This window comes from Eucyclogobius newberryi, unplaced genomic scaffold (genome assembly GCF_026437365.1).
Source record: "Eucyclogobius newberryi isolate DKJ021-1_F unplaced genomic scaffold, fEucNew1.0.hap1 SCAF_7, whole genome shotgun sequence".
NCBI lineage: Eukaryota > Metazoa > Chordata > Actinopteri > Gobiiformes > Gobiidae > Eucyclogobius > Eucyclogobius newberryi.
In genome coordinates, this window is record NW_027316389.1 from 20,458,117 (window position 1) to 20,480,659 (window position 22,543).

Genomic DNA, 22,543 nt, shown 5'->3' on the forward strand with positions numbered 1-22,543 from the left:
AGAAATAACTTTTTGATTTTATTTATCTTACACTTTATACCACAATGATAATGAAAGCAATACCAAAATAGTGGTAGTTTCTTTTGCGTTACATTTACTCTTTTGTATAGATACATGATTCAAGATAATTTAATACTGTATTTTCCAGACTATAAGTGGCACCTTTTTTCATAGTTTTGTCAGAGGTGCGATTTATACTTATATACTTATACTCCAGAGCGACTTATATGTGATATTATTTGTTATTTTCACACTTGCAACTGCATTTCATACTCCAGTGCGACTTATGTTTTTTTCTTCTCTATTATGCATTTTCTGGCTTGTGCGACTTATAGTCCGGTATTTGAGAAACTTTTGACTTTGTCCTTTTTTTTTTGGACATTCTTAATAATTTTGTTGTCCTTTTTTTTTTTTATCAAGGTTTGGCCAGTCCCAAGTTGAAGTCCATTTGATCACGTGGGACCCGAGACAGGCTCACGTCCTCAGACTGATGCCTCGGCTCTGAGTCCAGGTCTGTGTCACCTTTGAGCCGGCGCATCACAGACATTTGATCAATACCCGTCCCGCCTCGTACACCGCCCCGCCGTCGCTGTTGTCACGGCGCATTTGGAGGCGGACACTGGAGGCTCCACTCACTGCCGGAAAGAATACTGATCAAAAGGAAGAGGCGCTGAGCAAACCAACAAAACCAAGAAAAAACATCAATAAAATCAGCCTTTTCCAATTTTTTCTGTTGTGTTGCGCGATATTTTTTAGTTTATTGTGATATTCATACTTTGACCCCTCATACAGAGCAAAGCCACTTCGCCCAATTGCTTACACTATAATTATTGCTCATTTGCATCCTTAATTATGTGCTATATCTAATAAAAAAGGTTAAAAATGAGTTAAAACGGTAGTAAAATGACGCAAAAATCAGTGCTTCTAAGCTTCATTTAAACGTAGCCCCCTCTAGTGCTGAAACCAGTGTACTACAATTTATCAATGAGATATTTTATAATTTTTTAATACAAATTTGGCAGTACTTTATGGAGTCACAGTATATATCTGCAGACAGACATGTATATCAGCCCAGCATCATGTGTAAAGTCAATGGGCCAGGAGCAACTATCGCCATCTAGTGTTCGGAGAAGCTTATTACAACAAAGCAAAGTCATACATGTATTTGAATTTATTAGAAGACTTTCTGTACATAAATTACACATTATATCAGGTCAGAGTGCTTCTTGTGCCGAGAGCTACTGCCATCTAGTGCCTGGAAAAGCTCATTACACGCGACATACGGTTCAAAGTATGTACATGTTAGATTCGATTAGATGACCTTCCTTTATTGTACATCATTTTCATCACAGTAACAGAATAGGGGGTTCACGGCGCTATCTGGCCAGCCGGTCGTGCAGATAACTGGCCGTGTTCTTGTCCTGGAGCAGAGCCTGGGTGACGTCGAACAGCTTCTGCTCGTAGGCCAGTTTGTATCGGCTGTAGACGTCGTCGCAGTGGGACAGGAGCTTCTTCACGTTGGCGGTGGAGCTGCTGCTGGCGGCGCTGTCCAACCTGCAAGGCACAGGCGTGGGTTAAGAAGTGCAACTGATAAAGAATGGGCAATAATCATCTCTAATCCTCGCTAATATGCTTGTTGTTGTTTTTTTTTCCAATCGAGAGGTCTACGGTCGATTCGGTCGGTAACAGTGTGTCATTGAAGCAGAACTTGGATTTTGGAGTAAGAAATTGGGATGTTTTTTGGTTTAAATAGCACTGATGTTCATGAAATCAATATTGAAAGCCTTTTTATATAGTTTTTGAAATGAAAAACACACACAAAAACAAATCAAATCCACTAAAATTAGGTTTTCTTTGCCATATTGCCCTCGGGTAAACAGGTAAAATGAATAAATGAAGCTATTGGTAGTCCTGGTTTAAAGCTAGTTTAATCCCGGTTTGAAGCTGGTATAGTCCTAGTTTGAAGCTGGTTTAGTCCTAGTTTGAAGCTGGTTTAGTCCTAGTTTAAAGCTGGTTTAGTCCTATTTTAGTCCTGGTTTAAAGCTCGTTTAGACCTGGTTTAGTCCTGGTTTCAAGCTGGTTTCAAGCTGGTTTAGTTCTTGTTTAGTCCTGGTTTAGTTCTTGTTTAGTCCTGGTTTAAAGCCGGTTTAGTTTTGGTTTAAAGCCGGTTTAGTTTTGGTTTAAAGCCGGTTTAGTCCCGGTTTAATTTAGTCCCGGTTTAAAACCGGTTTAAAGCTGGTTTAGTCCCAGTTTAAAGCTGGTTTAGCCCTGGTTCAAAGCTGGTTTAGTCCCAGTTTAGTCCCGGTTTAGTCCCAGTTTAGTCCCGGTTTAGCCCCGGTTCAAAGCTGGTTTAGTCCCAGTTTAAAGCTGGTTTATATAAATGAAGTGAATCTGTATTGGGAGATTGCTGGGTTAATGCCACGCTACAAAGAAAGTGACTCTTGCTGCACACGTTTCCTCATTTAATTCGTGTACATTTAAAATCCTTATCGACGTTTGTTGCGCTACGGTGTCAACAGTAACTTCACCCACACGTGCTCGAGTCTAAATCTGACACAATATGAATAGAAAATCAACTACTATCACACATTCGAGCAGAAAAATTATAAAAAATTGACCCTGGATGAGACAAACAGGAAACTTTGGTAACACTGTGAGTCAACCCTTTCACGCTAAAGCACCCTGACTCACGGTGAACGGAGCATTAATGAGTTTACACATCGTACTTTTTGAAAATCTCCTCGAACAGCGCCGACGAGAGCGCTCTGTGCTGCTTGTACTCCTCCAGGTAAGCGAAGTCTCCTTTCAGGACCACCCTCTGGAGCAGGACCTCGGCCCAGTCGGGACAGTAGCCGTACGCCTCCGACAGCACAAACACCTGCGCACGAGAATACGTATATATACATAAGTTACATAGTGCAGCTTTAACTACTCAACAGGCACAGTCGTAATTCCTTTCTGTTATTGTACTTGTTTCATTGATAAATTGATGCATTGATACTTTACCCCACGATATGGTACGTGTCCTGATGGATATCGTTTCAAACCGGTGTTAAAAGTTTAGTAAACGTATGTATTTATTATGCAGAATAACAGAATGCACTGGAATTTCATGTCCTATATGAAAATATCTACGAATACATCAAATTCAGCCTCGTTTCAGCGGTCAGCAGGTGAATCATCCTTTAACTCTGCAACTTATGGTGAATTTATGTTGTAGCTGCTGAAAGTATCACGATACACGGGCCTGTATCGAACCGCATGTTGCCAGATAGTCTATAATAACGCTGGATTATCGTGTATATTATGTGTATACGTTTTTTTCTTCTCTATTATGCATTTTTTGGCTGGTGCGACTTAATAGTCCGGAAAATACGGTAATAGTTTGAAATTGCACATTTGAAAAACAATCCTACCTCTTTTGTTTCCCCCTTTTCCCTCTGGTTTTCCGTGAACTAAACGGTGTATTTGAATGTGATTGTGCTGGTACCTGATAGCATCGTGGCAGCGCGATGGCCGCCGGGAGCATTTCTGCCGGCTTCAGGTTGATCACTTTCAGATCCGTCCCCGTTTTAATGAAGTGCAGCTGCAGAGCCACAAGTTTAGCCATTTTCACACAGCGCGTGGCCTGACGAACGCACGAGTCCTAAAGGCACGACACAAACATTAGAGAGGACGTAACAACCTGAGCATGTGTCGGGCAGGAACGCATAAACAACAGACTGTGTTAAAGCTTATGCTTATTGAAGGGGCTTTAGACCGGGCTTAGTCTGGGTCCAGTTTGATCTGCTTAAGTCCTGGTTTAGGAGCTGGTTTATGTCATAGAGTAGTCTGGGTTTCAGCTGGTTTGTCCTTGTTTAGTCCCAGTTTAAAGCTAGTTTAGGCCTTGTTTAGTCCTGATTTAAAGCTGGTTTAGTCCTTGTTTAGTCCATGTTTAAAGCTAGTTTAGTCCTTGTTTAGTCCTGATTTAAAGCTAGTTTAGTCCTTGTTTAGTCCTGATTTAAAGCTGGTTTAGTCCTTGTTTAGTCCATGTTTAAAGCTTGTTTAGTCCTTGTTTAGTCCTGGTTTAACAAAACCGGAGACAAAATGTGTATAATGTCCTCTTTCTAAAAAGCATGAAATACTGTGTCAGTAAATATCATAATAGAATCTTTACTTTTGCACATTCAGCTGAAATGAACAAGCGGTGCAAGTGATACATTTATATATTTGATGTATATATCTAAGCTGATAAAGTTTGTAGAATTACCTTGGCAAAGCTTTCTGCAGCGTCCTTCAGTAAACCCTGAACTTTCTCCAGAGAACTCTTCAAATCCGGAGAGACAACTGAAAACACAAAGATATTATAATGAATTCTTATTGAGGCAGCAAAATTCAATCATTGTAAGGGAAAAGTCTATTGAGCTTTGGAGATTTTTTGTTTAACCAGTTTAAGACTAAATTAGCCAAATAATTATTCATAAATCAAGTAGATTTATGAGTATTCCACAAAATGAACAATACGCACTCATTCTTTGCTGTGTTTGTGACAAAACCTGTCTGTTCATGGTCCAGATGACAATACATTTTATTTTTTTCAGCCGTCACGATTATTCAGATTAATCGCTGCAGCCTTAATTCTTATATTCTCGTGGTCATTTTGATTGAACGACACGAGCAAACGCGGCCTTCAGCCTCACCCCAGTCCTGGCTCTCGATCATCTTGAGCAGCGTCCGGGCGGCCATCTCGTGGTTCTCTCCGATCTCGCGCCTCATGCTGAAAAACAGCGCCACCATGTTGTGCTTCTCGCTGTCGCCCGGGAGACAGCGCTTCAGATAATCCAGCAGCGCCGTCTTCAGGCTCGAGCTCTGGGGACGCAACGTGCACAGTTATACGCGCACGTTTGGGAGTAATTCACGAAAAGAAAAGACACTCTAAAGGCCGAACACTTTGGGCGAAGCGGCACATTGCGGTTTATGTTTTAATACTTGCACATTTTAAGCTTCGTTGTCGACATTTTAGAGACGGTGTGTATTTCAGAAGATGTTTGCGGAGCTCTAAAGTACAGCTGTAGGTTAAGTTTTATACAGAATAAGACAGAATATTTTGTTGTTTGCAAAGGACTTAAAAAACTGCAGTCTTTTCGAATTTCAATTTGGATTTGATTGCGATTGCTACCGACAAAATGACATAAAACTGAAACGTTTCTTAAACCATGGCAATTTTAAATATGAAAATTGTATTATCAATGTCGGAGCTGAATCAGTATCAACCGTTGAGCCTTTCTTTAGTATAAAAATGTAGTTTGACCAGTGAACGACACGGTTACAGTCTCCTACTTAAGCTAACTCCGCAGTACTTTTTCACTTTGCATATAACCGAGGCTCTCCACAGACTACCGGGAGTCTACATAAGATGTAAGATGTTGGGTCCGACCTGTCCTCTGTCCGTGTCCATCTTCTTCCTCAGCAACATCTCGAAGCGGTGATTCTGGTGCAAGAGGTCGAAGATGTAGGTCATCTCGTTGTAGCGGCCGATCCCTGTCAGCAGCCGCACCTACGCAAACGGCCACAGGCAACGGTCAAAGAGGTCGAGTAAAAGGAGAAAATACACTGCATGATGAAATGTAACTCCTTTAAAAGATCCATTTTATTTAGAAAACTAATTAATATACTGTATTTTTGGGAGGGTTGGCAAACAAAAAGCACAAATCTGATGTTCTCGATCAAAGTTTCTGTATATAACGCTTTCCAACGGTCTAAATCGTGAAAAAGGTGTGCCACGGAATAAAAAAGAAACAGCCAAAGACACTAAAGGAGAATATTGGCAGGCACAAAACTAGCTAGACAAATTATTTGCCAAAGTCTCCGATATGAACGATGTATATCTCATGCAAACACTACAGTGCAAGAACTCATGAGGTAAATATAAAATTAATATTTCTATCTAGAGTTGAAATTATTTTACTGCTAAATACGCCAGTTTCTTTTATTTCAAGTGCAACGAGTGGAATACGACTTGTATGACAAATCTTACTGTGAAACAAGAAAAAATGTACAAGATAGACACAACAGCCAATAGAAAATATGAAGAGTATCAATATTAAGAGTTTAAAGGCTTGACGATTTCTTCCACGGTAACTAATGTCTACGACACTGGGGCTGTAGTCCACTAAAGACATGCCCTGCAGATTGATGAGTCGACTAAAAATGGTGCGGGGCATAATCTTTCAAAACTATTAAGTGCACTCTCAAGACTAGGAGTTCATGCATTATTTATACTGCCTAGAAAGTACTAGTAAACAGTGTATTTATATGTAAAAAGGCTGATTAAACTCATAGTTCACTCCCAAACTCAGTAAATACATTAATTAGTTGACTAATACAAATTTTAGTCAATTTAAATGCCATCGATCAATTAATCTAGAGAATTTCTTTCAATCCAAAAAACCTATTTAAAACCTAGAATTATATATTTGCAATTTATGAAGTTTATGTGTCTTAGGGTTAGGGTTAGGGTATGCTCATTAGAAACCGCAGATAATTTGTTTCTATTGAACTTTCAAACTCTTAAAATAATGACAATTTGTCTTTCAGAACCCAAGAGGTGGGCAGGGTGAAGATACACAATGAATTAAAGCTCTTTGGGATGATCGTGCAGTGTGTGGCCCTCACCAGCAGGCCGTAGTGCTCTCCCGGGGCCAGGTGCGAGTGGCTGAGGTGTCGAGCCGCCTGCAGCACGCGCACGATGCCCTCCATGTGACACGTCAGGCTGAAGCAGTCATGGGCCACGATCAGGAGCTCCACGACTACAGCAGAGAGAGAGAGAGAGAAGGGATCATGAACGGTGAGGAAATCCAGAATTGAACTTGGATTAAAAAAGGACAAAACCCAAGCTCCAACTGGAACGAACCGAGTCTACATCAGGAGGAAACCAGGGCTCCAATGGGAACGAACAAGTCTACATCAGGACTAAACCAGGGCTCCAATGGGAACGAACAAGTCTACATCAGGACTAAACCAGAGCTCCAATGGGAACGAACCAAGTCTACATCAGGAGGAAACCAGGGCTCCAATGGGAACGAACAAGTCTACATCAGGACTAAACCAGGGCTCCAATGGGAACGAACAAGTCTACATCAGGACTAAACCAGGGCTCCAATGGGAACGAACAAGTCTACATCAGGACTAAACCAGGGCTCCAATGGGAACGAACCAAGTCTACATCAGGACTAAACCAGAGCTCCAATGGGAACGAACCAAGTCTACATCAGGAGGAAACCAGAGCTCCAACGGGAACGAACCAAGTCTACATCAGGAGGAAACCAGAGCTCCAATGGGAACGAACCAAGTCTACATCAGGAGGAAACCAGAGCTCCAACGGGAACGAACCAAGTCTACATCAGGAGGAAACCAGAGCTCCAACGGGAACGAACCAAGTCTACATCAGGAGGAAACCAGAGCTCCAACGGGAACGAACCAAGTCTACATCAGGAGGAAACCAGAGCTCCAACTGGAACGAACCAAGTCTACATCAGGACGAAACCAGAGCTCCAATGGGAACGAACCAAGTCTACATCAGGAGGAAACCAGAGCTCCAACTGGAACGAACCAAGTCTACATCAGGAGGAAACCAGAGCTCCAACTGGAACGAACCAAGTCTACATCAGGACTAAACCAGGGCTCCAACGGGAACGAACCAAGTCTACATCAGGACTAAACCAGGGCTCCAACGGGAACGAACCAAGTCTACCTCAGGAGGAAACCAGAGCTCCAACTGGAACGAACCAAGTCTACATCAGGACTAAACCAGAGCTCCAACGGGAACGAACCAAGTCTACCTCAGGAGGAAACCAGAGCTCCAACTGGAACGAACCAAGTCTACATCAGGAGGAAACCAGAGCTCCAACGGGAACGAACCAAGTCTACATCAGGACTAAACCAGGGCTCCAACGGGAACGAACCAAGTCTACATCAGGAGGAAACCAGAGCTCCAACGGGAACGAACCAAGTCTACATCAGGAGGAAACCAGAGCTCCAATGGGAACGAACCAAGTCTACATCAGGAGGAAACCAGAGCTCCAACTGGAACGAACCAAGTCTACATCAGGACTAAACCAGAGCTCCAACGGGAACGAACCAAGTCTACCTCAGGAGGAAACCAGAGCTCCAACTGGAACGAACCAAGTCTACCTCAGGAGGAAACCAGGGCTTCAACTGGAACGAACCAAGTCTACATCAGGACTAAACCAGAGCTCCAATGGGAACGAACCAAGTCTACATCAGGACTAAACCAGGGCTCCAACGGGAACGAACCAAGTCTACCTCAGGAGGAAACCAGGGCTTCAACGGGAACGAACCAAGTCTACATCAGGACTAAACCAGGGCTCCAACTGGAACGAACCAAGTCTACATCAGGACTAAACCAGGGCTTCAACTGGAACGAACCAAGTCTAAATCAGGACTAAACCAGAGCTCCAACGGGAACGAACCAAGTCTACATCAGGACTAAACCAGGGCTCCAACGGGAACGAACCAAGTCTACATCAGGAGGAAACCAGAGCTTCAACTGGAACGAACCAAGTCTACATCAGGACTAAACCAGGGCTCCAACTGGAACGAACCAAGTCTACATCAGGACTAAACCAGGGCTTCAACTGGAACAAACCAAGTCTACATCAGGAGGAAACCAGAGCTCCAACTGGAACAAACCAAGTCTACATCAGGACTAAACCAGGGCTCCAATGGGAACGAACCAAGTCTACATCAGGACTAAACCAGGGCTTCAACGGGAACGAACCAAGTCTACATCAGGAGGAAACCAGAGCTCCAACTGGAACGAACCAAGTCTACATCAGGACTAAACCAGGGCTCCAACTGGAACGAACCAAGTCTAAATCAGGACTAAACCAGGGCTCCAACGGGAACGAACCAAGTCTACATCAGGACTAAACCAGAGCTCCAATGGGAACGAACCAAGTCTACATCAGGACTAAACCAGGGCTTCAACGGGAACGAACCAAGTCTACATCAGGACTAAACCAGAGCTCCAATGGGAACGAACCAAGTCTACATCAGGACTAAACCAGGGCTTCAACGGGAACGAACCAAGTCTACATCAGGATTAAACCAGGGCTTCAACGGGAACGAACCAAGTCTACATCAGGACTAAACCAGGGCTCCAACTGGAACGAACCAAGTCTACATCAGGAGGAAACCAGAGCTCCAATGGAACGAACCAAGTCTACATCAGGAGGAAACCAGAGCTCCAACTGGAACGAACCAAGTCTACATCAGGACTAAACCAGGGCTCCAACTGGAACGAACCAAGTCTACATCAGGACTAAACCAGGGCTCCAACTGGAACGAACCAAGTCTACATCAGGACTAAACCAGGGCTTCAACTGGAACAAACCAAGTCTACATCAGGAGGAAACCAGAGCTCCAACTGGAACGAACCAAGTCTACATCAGGACTAAACCAGGGCTCCAATGGGAACGAACCAAGTCTACATCAGGACTAAACCAGAGCTCCAACTGGAACGAACCAAGTCTACATCAGGACTAAACCAGAGCTTCAACGGGAACGAACCAAGTCTACATCAGGAGGAAACCAGAGCTCCAACTGGAACGAACCAAGTCTACATCAGGACTAAACCAGGGCTTCAACTGGAACGAACCAAGTCTACATCAGGAGGAAACCAGAGCTCCAACTGGAACGAACCAAGTCTAAATCAGGACTAAACCAGGGCTCCAACGGGAACGAACCAAGTCTACATCAGGACTAAACCAGAGCTCCAATGGGAACGAACCAAGTCTACATCAGGATTAAACCAGGGCTTCAACGGGAACGAACCAAGTCTACATCAGGACTAAACCAGGGCTCCAACTGGAACGAACCAAGTCTACATCAGGAGGAAACCAGAGCTCCAATGGGAACGAACCAAGTCTACATCAGGACTAAACCAGGGCTCCAACTGGAACGAACCAAGTCTACATCAGGACTAAACCAGGGCTTCAACTGGAACGAACCAAGTCTACATCAGGACTAAACCAGGGCTCCAACTGGAACGAACCAAGTCTACATCAGGACTAAACCAGGGCTCCAATGGGAACGAACCAAGTCTACATCAGGACTAAACCAGAGCTTCAACTGGAACGAACCAAGTCTACATCAGGAGGAAACCAGAGCTCCAACTGGAACGAACCAAGTCTAAATCAGGACTAAACCAGGGCTCCAACGGGAACGAACCAAGTCTACATCAGGACTAAACCAGAGCTCCAATGGGAACGAACCAAGTCTACATCAGGATTAAACCAGGGCTTCAACGGGAACGAACCAAGTCTACATCAGGACTAAACCAGGGCTCCAACTGGAACGAACCAAGTCTACATCAGGAGGAAACCAGAGCTCCAATGGGAACGAACCAAGTCTACATCAGGACTAAACCAGGGCTCCAACTGGAACGAACCAAGTCTACATCAGGACTAAACCAGAGCTCCAATGGGAACGAACCAAGTCTACATCAGGAGGAAACCAGAGCTCCAACTGGAACGAACCAAGTCTACATCAGGACTAAACCAGGGCTCCAACTGGAACGAACCAAGTCTACATCAGGACTAAACCAGGGCTCCAATGGGAACGAACCAAGTCTACATCAGGACTAAACCAGGGCTTCAACTGGAACGAACCAAGTCTACATCAGGACTAAACCAGGGCTTCAACTGGAACGAACCAAGTCACAGCTCACATTGGTTTCATTCTGTCATACTTATCTACAAAAAGCCACCAAATAGTTTGTATGGACACTATTGAAGATTCTGATCCTTGTGAAAGTATCAGTGCAGTGCAGGTTCTTGTAAAGTCAGACTCCTGCAGTTAATACCATCTTTTTCTTGACTGATGACATACAAATTGCAGTAAACTCTAGAGTTGTCTGTGGACTTACTGCAGTTGAGGTCTCGGAGTGGGACGGAGGTGACGTTCTCCAGGAGCTCGGATCCCACCAGGTTCGGGTCGTCGCACAGTTTCAGGAGCTGCATGAGAGCGTCCCGACCGTCTGACGGCCTGAACACTTGACGCTCTGGAAAACGAGGCCGAGGAGTGACAGAATACATCATTATTATACATCTGACAGTGTGAGGCAGACTCTAAATACTGTACTATTTATGCTACACAACTTGTTTGTTTGGTCTTGTTTTGTGAGTTTCTCTGAGACAGCGGATATGTGCAAATAGGGATGACAAGATTATCACGTTAAATCGATAATCGTGACACTGTTATCGTAAAACAAAACAAAAATTATCGTGACCATTTTAGAAGCAAAATTAAGCATTTTTTGTTCAATATATAGCCCAAAATATAGATCTAAATGCAAAGAACTGGCTGTTATTGTCACATTTAACAGATTTGAGAAATGGCTACATGTCAGACCGCGGGAATGAAAGAAAATTACCGTATTTTCCGGACTATAAGTCATTTTTTATATTATATTTATACTTATACTCCTGAGGGACTTATATGTGATATTATTTGTTATTTTCACACTTGCAACCGCATCTCATACTCCAGTGTAACTTATGTTTTTTTTCTTCTCCATTGTGCATTTTTTGGCTGGTGCGATTTATACTCCGGTGCGACTTATACTTCGGAAAATACGGTAAACATTTCACCGTAGTTTGGTCATAGTCTCTGTAATAATAGTTGTTTTTTTTCCTTCTCACCCGGCTGCAGCTCTTGCGCGGTGGCGAGCAGAGAGTTGACCACGGCCTCGGACACGAGCCGAGCCACGGCCTGAGCAGACAGACCCTGAGCCCGAATGAAGGCGTGCGCTCTCCTGAAGCGCTCCGGCAGCTCGCACACCAGCAGCTTCTCCAGGACGATCAGGGAGTCCTCGCCGCAGACCTGAGAGAACGAACACCGCAGCTCCTACACAACGGGACAAACAAGCAAAGAAGTGACGTGTTTAGAAGTTAACGCCATCTCATATGGGTCGGCACTAGGTCATATTGGGAATCGGGACGGAATCCTGAATCCAGCATGGCGGAAACCGAAGCGGAAGTTACTTAATCCAACATGGCGGCGACCGTCACCCTAACCCCTAAGCCTAGTTAGGAGACGAGGGGGAAAAATTAAATGTTTGCTCACCTGTTCATCTGATCCAGCCATTATTTTCTTGAAGTTGAATAATGACAATGAATGAGGAAAGTTAGGTTTACTTCATCTGGTTAAAACTAGTTTATGCCTTGGCTCTGTATTAGCAAAAGTGTAGCTAACTCATCCCAAAACAAACTAGACAAGTGCAATCTACAAGTTTAAAAAGTTTCAATCCGAAATAAATTTCTGACCGAGAGTCAAACCCAGTATCTCTTGCACCATAAGCCGTGTTATTTACCGCTGGGCCAATACATCTGAAGATTATATCATAGCAAGACAGGTTACATTACATTCTGTCTGGGCTCCAGAATGGTGATGACGCCGCACTGTCGCTAACCTCAAGTGATTTGGGCCGCCACGAGGGCCGCCATATTGGATTCTGTAACTTCCGTCCCGATGATCAAGTGCCGACCCTACCGACCATCGCATATGCAGATGAAACGCCAAATGTATCGACCGATCTCCTGCAGAACTGAGTCTCTGCTGTGGCATCTCACCATAATTTTGTCGTTGTTTTGACCCTACTTATTTCTTTCTTTTAATACATGCAAATAAAGCAAAAAAAACAACCAATAAACAATAAGGCGCAGTCCAAAGTGAATGTCCCATTTCGTCCAAAGTCTGTCAAAATGATAATTTTTTTAAATTGACATTCACTTATAATGTCACTGATTGTTGGTGTCATCCATTTCTTTTATACTGAATGTTCAAAGGAGGTGCAGGGATAGGGGTTAGAGGACATCGGAGCCCCTCACAAAGCCTCAGATCCAGCACAAAACAGGATATATCACAATACATCAACTTGAAATGTATATTGTAAGAGTTCAAGAGTGACAGTAGTATTGCTAATAGTAGTGATAGTAGTAGTGATAATAGTAGTGATAATAGTATATGATAATAGTAGTGATAATAGTATATGATAATAGTAGTGATAGTAGTATTGGTAGTAGTAGTGATAATAGTAGTGATAGTAGTAGTGATAGTAGTATATGATAATAGTAGTGATAGCAGTATTGGTAGTAGTAGTGATAATAGTAGTGATAGTAGCAGTGATAGTAGTATATGATAATAGTGATAGTAGTAGTGATAATAGTAGTGATAGTAGTATTGATAGTAGTATATGATAATAATAGTGATAGTAGTATTGATAGTAGTATATGATAATAGTAGTAGTGATAATAGTAGTGATAGTAGTAGTGATAGTAGTAGTGATAATAGTAGTGATAGCAATAGTGATAGTTAGGGCTGGGTAAAAATGTGATCGATGTAATAAAAATTTTGCAATATCGATTCATACGGCATGAGATCGATTTTTCCCCAGTAGTCTTGTGCGTGGCGCAGCAGTGGCGCGTTTACGTCCGCTTGTCAAGCGTGCAAGACGCAGGTAAAACTCGTCTCAGCGAGCCGTCCCAACTCAAGTCTGACATCTGGAACCATTTCGGATTTAAAACCAAAGTGGTTTGCAAAATCTGCGAAGCGGAGGTCAGTTATTGTGGAAATACTACAAACCTCAGAAACCACTTGACCAGGTATCACACTACGCTAACGTTAGCTTCCGACAACAAGCCGTCCGGGGCAAAACAAAATGAAACTGAGGGAATCACTAACATTACCAGCCGATTCTCCGCTGGCCATAAAGATAACAGAAGCCGTCGCAACTTTTGCCTGCAAAGATTTACACACCCGTACTCCTGACGAGCCACACCGCTAATAATATGGGCGTGGCTGCAGAGCCGCAGCGCGGTCAAATGGCCCAGCAGTTTCAGGAACCACGGCACTGCCATATAGCCTCATGGCTAACCCTATCCCTAACCCTAACCCTCACCCTGTCCTTAACTCGGCGCGGTCTAAAACGGCGTGGTCAGGAGCCGCGGCACAAAATAACATGGCAGTTTCGGCCGTGCGTCGCGGCTCTGTAGACACTCCCTAATAATATAGCTAATATGTTGACGGGGGCCATACAGGAGTGGGGGGCCATACAGGAGTAGGGGGCCATACAGGAGTGGGGGGCTGACCAGCAAAGACCCAGCAGTCGTGACGGGCAACGCTACAAATAATGGTTGGTGCAGTGGAGAAAATGCAGCTGATGCACGTCGAACACACTGAACTGAGCCTCACAAGCAGCTCTAAAAACTACTTTATGTTTCAAAATTGTACTTTTGAGACTTGAGACAGTTTTGTTACAGCTGAAGTTTAAACTGTCCAATTTACAAGTTTGCACTTAAAACCAGTTTATGGTGAAAAGAAAAAATAAAGTCCATTTGTATTTTGTAACACAATTGAGCCATTTTCATTATTTAAGAGCAGATTGAATTGAATTGAATTGAATCAAATCAAATCGAATCGTGATTAATCGATTCAGGACGTTATGAATCGAAATTGAATCGATTTAGGAAATTGGCCATGATACCCAGGCCTTGTGATAGTAGTAGTGATAGTAGTAGTGCTAGTAGTAGTGATAGTGATAGCAGTAGTAGTAGTGCTAGTAGTAGTGATAGTGATAGCAGTAGTAGTAGTGCTAGTAGTAGTGATAGTGATAGCAGTAGTATTAGTGATAGCAGTAGTGATAGCAGTAGTGATAGCAGTAGTGATAGCAGTAGTGATAGCAGTAGTGATAGCAGTAGTGGTAGTGATAGCAGTAGTGATAGCAGTAGTGATAGCAGTAGTGGTAGTGATAGCAGTAGTGATAGCAGTAGTGATAGCAGTAGTGATAGCAGTAGTGATAGTGGTAGTGATAGCAGTAGTGATAGCAGTAGTGATAGCAGTAGTGATAGCAGTAGTGGTAGTGATAGCAGTAGTGATAGCAGTAGTGATAGCAGTAGTGATAGCAGTAGTGGTAGTGATAGCAGTAGTGGTAGTAGTGGTTTACAGTCCGTCTGTACCTTTGAGAGTTGGTAGAGGCTGAGCACTTGCTTGCAGTAGTTGTTGCCGTGGCGACTCTGATTGACGAGTTTCTGAAGCTGGACTGAAACTTCATCTTCGGGAAGAGGAAAAACCACGAAGGAGGAAAGACTGCTGAAGGAGGCCGCTGCAGAGACCAGAGTTTGTGTTTTTACTCACGAGAAGTTGACAACAGACAGATCTACAACTCGACACCACGTATTACCATCTTTAAAAATGTATTGGTATCGCCCATTTTCAATAAGCATTAGAAACATTTTGGGAAATAATATTTTGATGCAAATAAAGCATTTCCGCTGATACAATGACAATGATTAGTGAAGCTCCAGGAGAGGTTACATGAACTCATATCTGATATTTTGGAGATAGAAGACATGTATGTAGCTCTCTCAGATCAGATTCCTTTGTGCTCACAATGCCTCTGATTACTCAACGACATTTTGAGGTTTACATGCCAAATATGTCATTTTAAAGGTTCAGAAATCTGGTTCTAATCAGATTTGGATGTGCTTTCCCCAGACGGAATTAGATTTGGGAATTAGTCCAAAAAGCTTCAAACAAAACTTAAACACAGGAGCATTTATAATTAAGAAACAACGGATTCCAAAGACTGACTCACAGAATCCCATGTTTTTTATGCATTTGCAGAAGTCTAAACTACAAGGTTACATGAAAGTGACAAAATTTAATTTCTTGATATTTTTTTCACCGATAGTCGGACGATATTATGTCAAAATCAAACAGAAATGTGTTGAAACATAGATGTATCAGTTGAGGTTTAATGATCAGACATTATCTTATACCCTCATTTGTATGTTTGCAACACAACTTTTGTTCCATTTTCTTTTTAATCAGCTCTTTTGGTTACATTTCAAACTATGTACTCAATATAAAATTTTAGCAGATCTTCAAAACAACATTCTCAATATTATCAACATTTAAATGACAGTTTTAATTAGATTTCTGATTTATCGTGCGGTCCTTACAAAACGTTATTTCTGTCATACACATGAACTCACAGCTGGACATCCCTGACATCCTGGGCTCTGCGTCTCCGTCTCCGTCTCCGTCTGCTTCTGCCTCTGCATCCGTCTGCTCGGGGCTCATTTCTCCTGAGGCCAGAGCTCTGCAGCGAAGCACCAGCCACAAGTCGCCGTGGAACAACCCAAAGTATCTGCAAACGCGACTGGCCTCGTGGATGCTGCCCTCGTCCAGTAACTGCCCCACCAGAGCGGTCAGGACGTCCCGCTGCTCCGCGCTCAGGACGAGGGGACAGCAGGGGGCACCACTGGAGTCTGGAGACAGGAAGAGAGAGCCAGATCAGAACAGTCATCTATACAAGTAAATGTCTTTTCTTTATTCTGGTGCAATAATCGACATTAAAAACAACAATATAATAAGGAGATCAACTGAACTGAAGGCGTTTCTTGGCATTAAAGATAAAATTGTGAATGTTGTTTTAAAGATATGCACAATTTGAATATTAAGTACATATTTTATAGTAAAAGAAATCTACAAAAAGAGCTTAATAAAAATAAAAAGTTTTAAACTGATATTTCTGCACTCGTCTGTAGGGATGTCATGATATCAACTTTAGGTGTAACAATTATTGTGAGGAAAAACATCACGATTTAACGATTATTCACGATTATTGAGACTGTGACCGAACAACGGTGAAATCTTAAATTGTCTTTCATTCCCGTGCTCTGACATGTGACTGTCTCTGAAAGTTTGTGACCAGCTTTACGAAATTTAACTGAATTCAAGACGAAATATAGTTAAGTGTGACAAAATAGCCAGATAAAACATTTAGGTCCATTCTTTGGGCTATATATTGAACAAAAAGTTAATTCTGCTTCTAGAATGGTCACGATTATTATTGTTTTGGTTCTTACGATTATACTGTGGCTTGAATAATCACAATTATCGATAAACCTAATAACCTTGACTTCCCTATGTGTCTGTCACATTCGTCTGATAAGCAAACTAAAACGTTTAAAGACATGTTTAAACACATTTCTGTTATTCTGATTGATATAATATCGTCTGAATATTGTCATCAGGATATAAAAAAAAAAAAGAAAAACGTTTATTTCTGTCAACATCGCCCACCCCTAATACCGTATTTTCCGGAGTATAAGTCGCCAAAAAAGGCATAATAGAGAAGAAAAAACATATATAAGTAGCACTGGAGTATGAAATGTGGTTGTAAGTGTGAAAATAACAAATAACATTACATATAAGTCGCTCTGGAGTATAAGTATAAGTATAGGTATATAAGTATAAGTCGCACCCCGGCCAAAACTATGAAAAAACGGTATTAGAACATTTTGTCTTTTAATGTAACGTTTGCTTGTTGGCGTCTGCACTCACCGGCCCCGGGAAGCCCGTCCAGACTGAGATACGACACCGTGTTCAGGCTCGGGACGTTGGAGAAGGAAAACTCCTTCATGAGCGCGTCGTACGTGTTCAGCTCAGAGGAAACGGTCTGCGGGAGGTTAAAAACGCTCTCCCTCTCGATGGCGTCGGTCAGCAGCTTTTGCCCGACCCGGTTCAACCACAGCTGCTTCTCCAGCTCCTCCAGTCGGGAGACGGGAACGGGGCTGAGGCGTGACAGCCAGTGCGAGGCCAGTGCGATGAGGAGGCACTTCTCTCGGACGTTCAGGAGCCGGGTCTGGTCGTCTTCGGGGGTCGCTGGGGGGTCGGCGCTCGGGGTTTCGGACTGGGAGAGGATGAAGCGCGCGGCCGATTCCGGGTCAGTGCCGTCGGTCTCGAGCTGGTCGTGGCTTTTCTTCCAGAAGTTCACTCGAGTCTCCAGACGCTTCCACTGACGCTTTTCCCTGAGCGAGTTCACCTCCTGCTCCAGCTGCAAACGAGGACAAACGTGGTCAGCAGATGTGAGTTTGTACTGTGAACGCGGAGGTGGTTGATATACTGTATTTATTTTTAAAGGTGAATCTGATTTCTATTGTTTTGAAATGTGAAAACAGAACTTCTTGGAGAATAACACACTTTATATTAATATGTAGAAAATGTGCTGTGGTGTCATATTCACCCAAATAGATGCTTTTACTACAATCTGAACTGGGGCAAAACAGATTTGACTTTATTACAAGCAAAAAAAGTCAAGTACATGATCTAGTTCTGTTGTTCACATTACAAAACAGTCAAATTAGTGCAGCCCCTATAAGTGCGCAATATTAGAATATCAAATATTCATGACAGAGAGGAAACTGTCAAAAAGGTGCAAAAGAATAGAAATGTGCAGTGTATTAATCGAAACATTAATATAAAGTGAATCACTTTTTGTTTCTGCACTTTTGTGTACAATCTATTAAGATTAGTGTTAAGATTGTTTTTTGATAGTTTGATTGTGATTAAGAAGTTAATCTATGTCAGAGGTGGGCAGATTACAAAAATATTATGAATATTATTAATGTTAAAATAAATAAACATAATAAAAAATGCAATATTAATTATATAATGTACGTTAAAAATGCTACAAAAACAGGGGATAAAAAACACATTATAAAGTGATATTACAGCACTTCTTGGGATTGTCATTTTATTTGTCTGATGGTCTAATTTTAATCTTCAATATATAAACAATATAATCAATCATCTCATTTAGCCCATCCCCAACACATCAATCGTGATGTCCTCAATGTTTTTATAAATCTCTAAATATGAACATATCAATGTCCTTCATAGTTGCATTCTGAAAAACTGTGTTACCAGTTTACTACGTCATGTTACAGGTCTTATAATGTTTTTGGTCACTCAAAGACGCTTTACATGCACAGAAAAGCCAAAGATGACATTAAGGATTAAAGAAAGGACAGTTTTTGCAGTTCCGAGTCCCACAACAACAATAGCAACCGTTTGTGATTCCGTTGTACCTGGCTGAGCAGCAGTCGGTGCACAGGCAGCCCGGCGAGCTGGGACACCTGCCGGGCCTGAGTGTAGCGCCCCCTGGACTGCAGAGCGTCCACTATGGCCTGTAGCTCCTCCTGCTGGTCGGAGGGGGAAGTGCACTGCAGCAGCCGCGGAGACAGAGACACGCCCGAGCCCTGCAACAGCTGACTCAACTGACTCAGCTTTCTGAAATCTGGACCTGCGGAAACGGCACCAGAAGATCCAGGATTAAAATGATCACAATGACAATAGCAATGCAAATAGTAACTAAGAACCAAGCATAAAATCTACTACTGCTACTACTACTACTACTTTGCTTCTACTACGACTTTTTTTACACCTAAAACTACAATAAACAACCGATTTATCATACAAGAAAGAAACGGCACCACTTCATAATAACTACACATAATTCACATTTGTTTTGGCCATATTGTTGAAAAAATATTTGAAATAATGATGTATGTACTGCCAAAAAATCACATTAGAATTAGAATTATGTATCAATATTATGTGGTTCATACAAAAAAAAAAAAAAAAAGACTTAAAATTAGAAGAATGTGTTTGCAGAAAATATGTATCTTTTTTATTATATAATTTTGAATTGAATTTTAAACTGCAGAATAAATACCGTATTTTTCGGACTATAAGTTGCACCTTTTTTAGTTTATTGTTTAGTATTATCTTCATACTTATATACTTATACTCCAGAGCGACTTATATATGATATTATTTGTTATTTTCACACTTGCAACCTCATTTCATACTCCAGTGCGACTTATATGTTTTTGTTCTTCTCTATTATGCATTTTTGGGCTACTTATACTCCGGTGCGACTTATAGTCTGGAAAATACGGTACATTATAGTGTAGTACAGTAGAGTATAATCAACTTCATCTTCACTTCAGTCGTGTTAATAACAAATGTATGAATCAAAAGTGGCACCGTTGGATTTGAGCAGCTGGTTGACGTCCGCGAGCAGCTGCAGGAGTCGGTGCAGGTCAAACTGAGACGAGCAGCGCTGGAGCATCGTGAGCAGCACCACGGACGCCTGGCTCTCCACCCACTGCAGCGGGAGACCACCAGGGGGCGCCGGGCCACTGCTTCTCAGCTACAGGAGAGAGAAGAAGAAAAGCACAGGTGAGAGAGGCAGAGGACGGCACAGGTCCAACATGTTGGAGATCCACGGACTCAAACGGCACGGATGTGGAACTCCTGATGAAGTAAAGACATGTTAAGCGGTTACGGTAATTAAAATATAAGGAATATTAAAAAACTCACAGCGATGAGGGTCTTCTGAAAGTCCAGCAGTTTTGCTTTGGCCTCAGTGAAGTTTCTGTAGTCGCAACACAACTCGAACATCCTCAACACCAGCACCAGAGGGCAGTCCTGATGAGAAGAAAATACAAATAATAATAAGCATGATAAATACAATCAAGAAATGTTTTGAAATCAAATATCTGGGTAAAAGATCTCATGCTACAAAACAGACATCATGAGATAAAAAAGCTTGGACAAAAAAAAGGGTTAATGTTAATGAGTTATGCCTCTTAGAAAGCTGAATAAATCTGTTCTACACAATATTAAATAGACAGAATATGATCGTGTCTCATCTTAATCTTGTGTCTCGTCTTGTGGGAAATGAGTCTTGTGTCTCTACGAATAACATTAAGTACCAAAGAGTATGACATTATTATCCATTATGAGCGTGTGCAACAAAACAAAAGAGGCTCTATGAGTGAATAAGCAGAGTCACTCCAGCAAACTCGCTCCATGCTCTCTCCTTTCTGCAGTCGTGCATAAAAATCGTACAAATTCTGATAAAATAAGTAGTCGACTATTACAAAATTTGGTCAACCAAGACTCCAATGAGCGATTAATCGACTAAAGGACTAATTGACTAAAGGACTAATCGACCAAAGGACTAATGGACTAATGGACTAAAGGATTAATAAACTAAAGGACTAAAGGACTAAAGGATTAATAAACTAATGGACTAAAGGACTAAAGGACTAATAAACTAATGGACTAAAGGACTAAAGGATTAATAAACTAATGGACTAAAGGACTAAAGGACTAAAGGATTAATAAACTAAAGGACTAAAGGACTAAAGGATTAATAAACTAATGGACTAAAGGACTAAAGGACTAATAAACTAATGGACTAAAGGACTAAAGGATTAATAAACTAATAGACTAAAGGACTAAAGGATTAATAAACTAATGGACTAAAGGACTAAAGGATTAATAAACTAATAGACTAAAGGACTAAAGGATTAATAAACTAATGGACTAAAGGACTAAAGGATTAATAAACTAATAGACTAAAGGACTAAAGGATTAATAAACTAATGGACTAAAGGACTATGGCCCTAAATTGTAGTACTGCGAATTCAACTAAGCACTAAAATTGTGAAAATTGTACTTAACCATTTAAAAAAAAAAAAAAAAACCCATCCAGACTTGATATTGGACTGGGACACACTGTACATAACCCGATAAGACCCGTTTACCTTCTGGAACAGCTGGAACCCGCGCAGAAGGGACGTGACCTGGCCCCGCCCCAGCAGCGTCCTCCAGATGATCGACAGGTCGTGCAGCGCCCAGTCGTGGTGCTGGGGGGCGACGCTGAGGTGGGCGGTGGCGTCGTGCGCTGTAGCTTCATCCACAGAGGTCAGGACCCACACGCAGAGGCAGGACAGACGCTCCGCCCCCTGTCAATCAAAGCAGGTAAGAGTCAGATGCTCCGTAGCCGCTGCATGTATCCGGACTAAAAGTACCACTGGATAAGGTAAAACGCCGCTGTGTTACATTATTTCCATATTTCTCAAACGTATTAGCACATCACGACTCTTCACACTTAAAAGAACTAAACTGACTAATTTATACCAATATTGTTGTAAACAATATTTAATTTATCTAAATCATTTTTTTAATTTCAATTATTCTATTTTAATTATTTTAATTTGTTTTATTTTAATTATTTAGTTTTATCTTAATTATTTTATTTGAATTTATTTTATGCGTATGTGCAGTCTGAACAGAATCTGACTTTTTAAACGTATTGCGAATTAAACTGTAATAATTTAAGTCTTCTTCAGAAAACGTGCTCTGTTGTCTACATTTACAAAACTCCTAATTAATTCCTAACCTTATCCCCTTATCCATCCTCGTCATGAACAATTCAAGCTCTAAATCCTGTGTTTCACTTCTACCGACTTTAACTGCGCTCGAAACACACAAACCAATGCGTCGCTAGCGGCGTTTTCGCTTCAGTGTTTTGAGCTTTTCTCTAAATAACAATCAGGGCATTTCATTTTCATTTGTTTGCTTCTGGAGTTCATGTTTGCCAATTTCCGTTAAACAATTTACAATTAAAGTGTTTTTGGAAAGTGAAAAACAGTGAGAATGTGTGCGACAAAATCTTAAATAACTCAATGGTCATAAAAGAAGCTGGTTTGGGTTTTTTGTAATAGATTTTGTGGTTCTCGGAATGAATAATTAATGCTATTCTAAAGGAATAAAAGAACAAAAAAAGTCCCTTAAAAAACAAACTTATAAAACGTTCATAGCAAAATCAACACAAATCTAA

General features: G+C 41.7%; 1 protein-coding gene across 1 annotated transcript in view; it reads right to left on the reverse strand.

Annotated features, from left to right (window-relative positions):
• Nucleotides 1-1,156: 1,156 nt before the first annotated feature.
• Nucleotides 1,157-22,543, reverse strand: part of spg11 (SPG11 vesicle trafficking associated, spatacsin) — a 47,080-nt gene continuing 25,693 nt past the window's right edge. The window contains exons 27-42 of the mRNA XM_072434487.1: nucleotides 21,465-21,665; nucleotides 20,233-20,340; nucleotides 19,897-20,062; nucleotides 18,936-19,150; nucleotides 17,410-17,902; nucleotides 16,056-16,331; nucleotides 15,018-15,163; nucleotides 11,703-11,907; nucleotides 10,928-11,062; nucleotides 6,655-6,788; nucleotides 5,417-5,536; nucleotides 4,680-4,848; nucleotides 4,250-4,326; nucleotides 3,491-3,646; nucleotides 2,727-2,878; nucleotides 1,157-1,554 (exon numbers count right to left, since the gene is read on the reverse strand). Of these exons, the coding sequence (XP_072290588.1) occupies nucleotides 1,377-1,554; nucleotides 2,727-2,878; nucleotides 3,491-3,646; nucleotides 4,250-4,326; nucleotides 4,680-4,848; nucleotides 5,417-5,536; nucleotides 6,655-6,788; nucleotides 10,928-11,062; nucleotides 11,703-11,907; nucleotides 15,018-15,163; nucleotides 16,056-16,331; nucleotides 17,410-17,902; nucleotides 18,936-19,150; nucleotides 19,897-20,062; nucleotides 20,233-20,340; nucleotides 21,465-21,665 (2,931 nt within the window). The 3' untranslated portion in view covers nucleotides 1,157-1,376. The remainder of the gene's footprint in view (nucleotides 1,555-2,726; nucleotides 2,879-3,490; nucleotides 3,647-4,249; nucleotides 4,327-4,679; nucleotides 4,849-5,416; nucleotides 5,537-6,654; nucleotides 6,789-10,927; nucleotides 11,063-11,702; nucleotides 11,908-15,017; nucleotides 15,164-16,055; nucleotides 16,332-17,409; nucleotides 17,903-18,935; nucleotides 19,151-19,896; nucleotides 20,063-20,232; nucleotides 20,341-21,464; nucleotides 21,666-22,543) is intronic.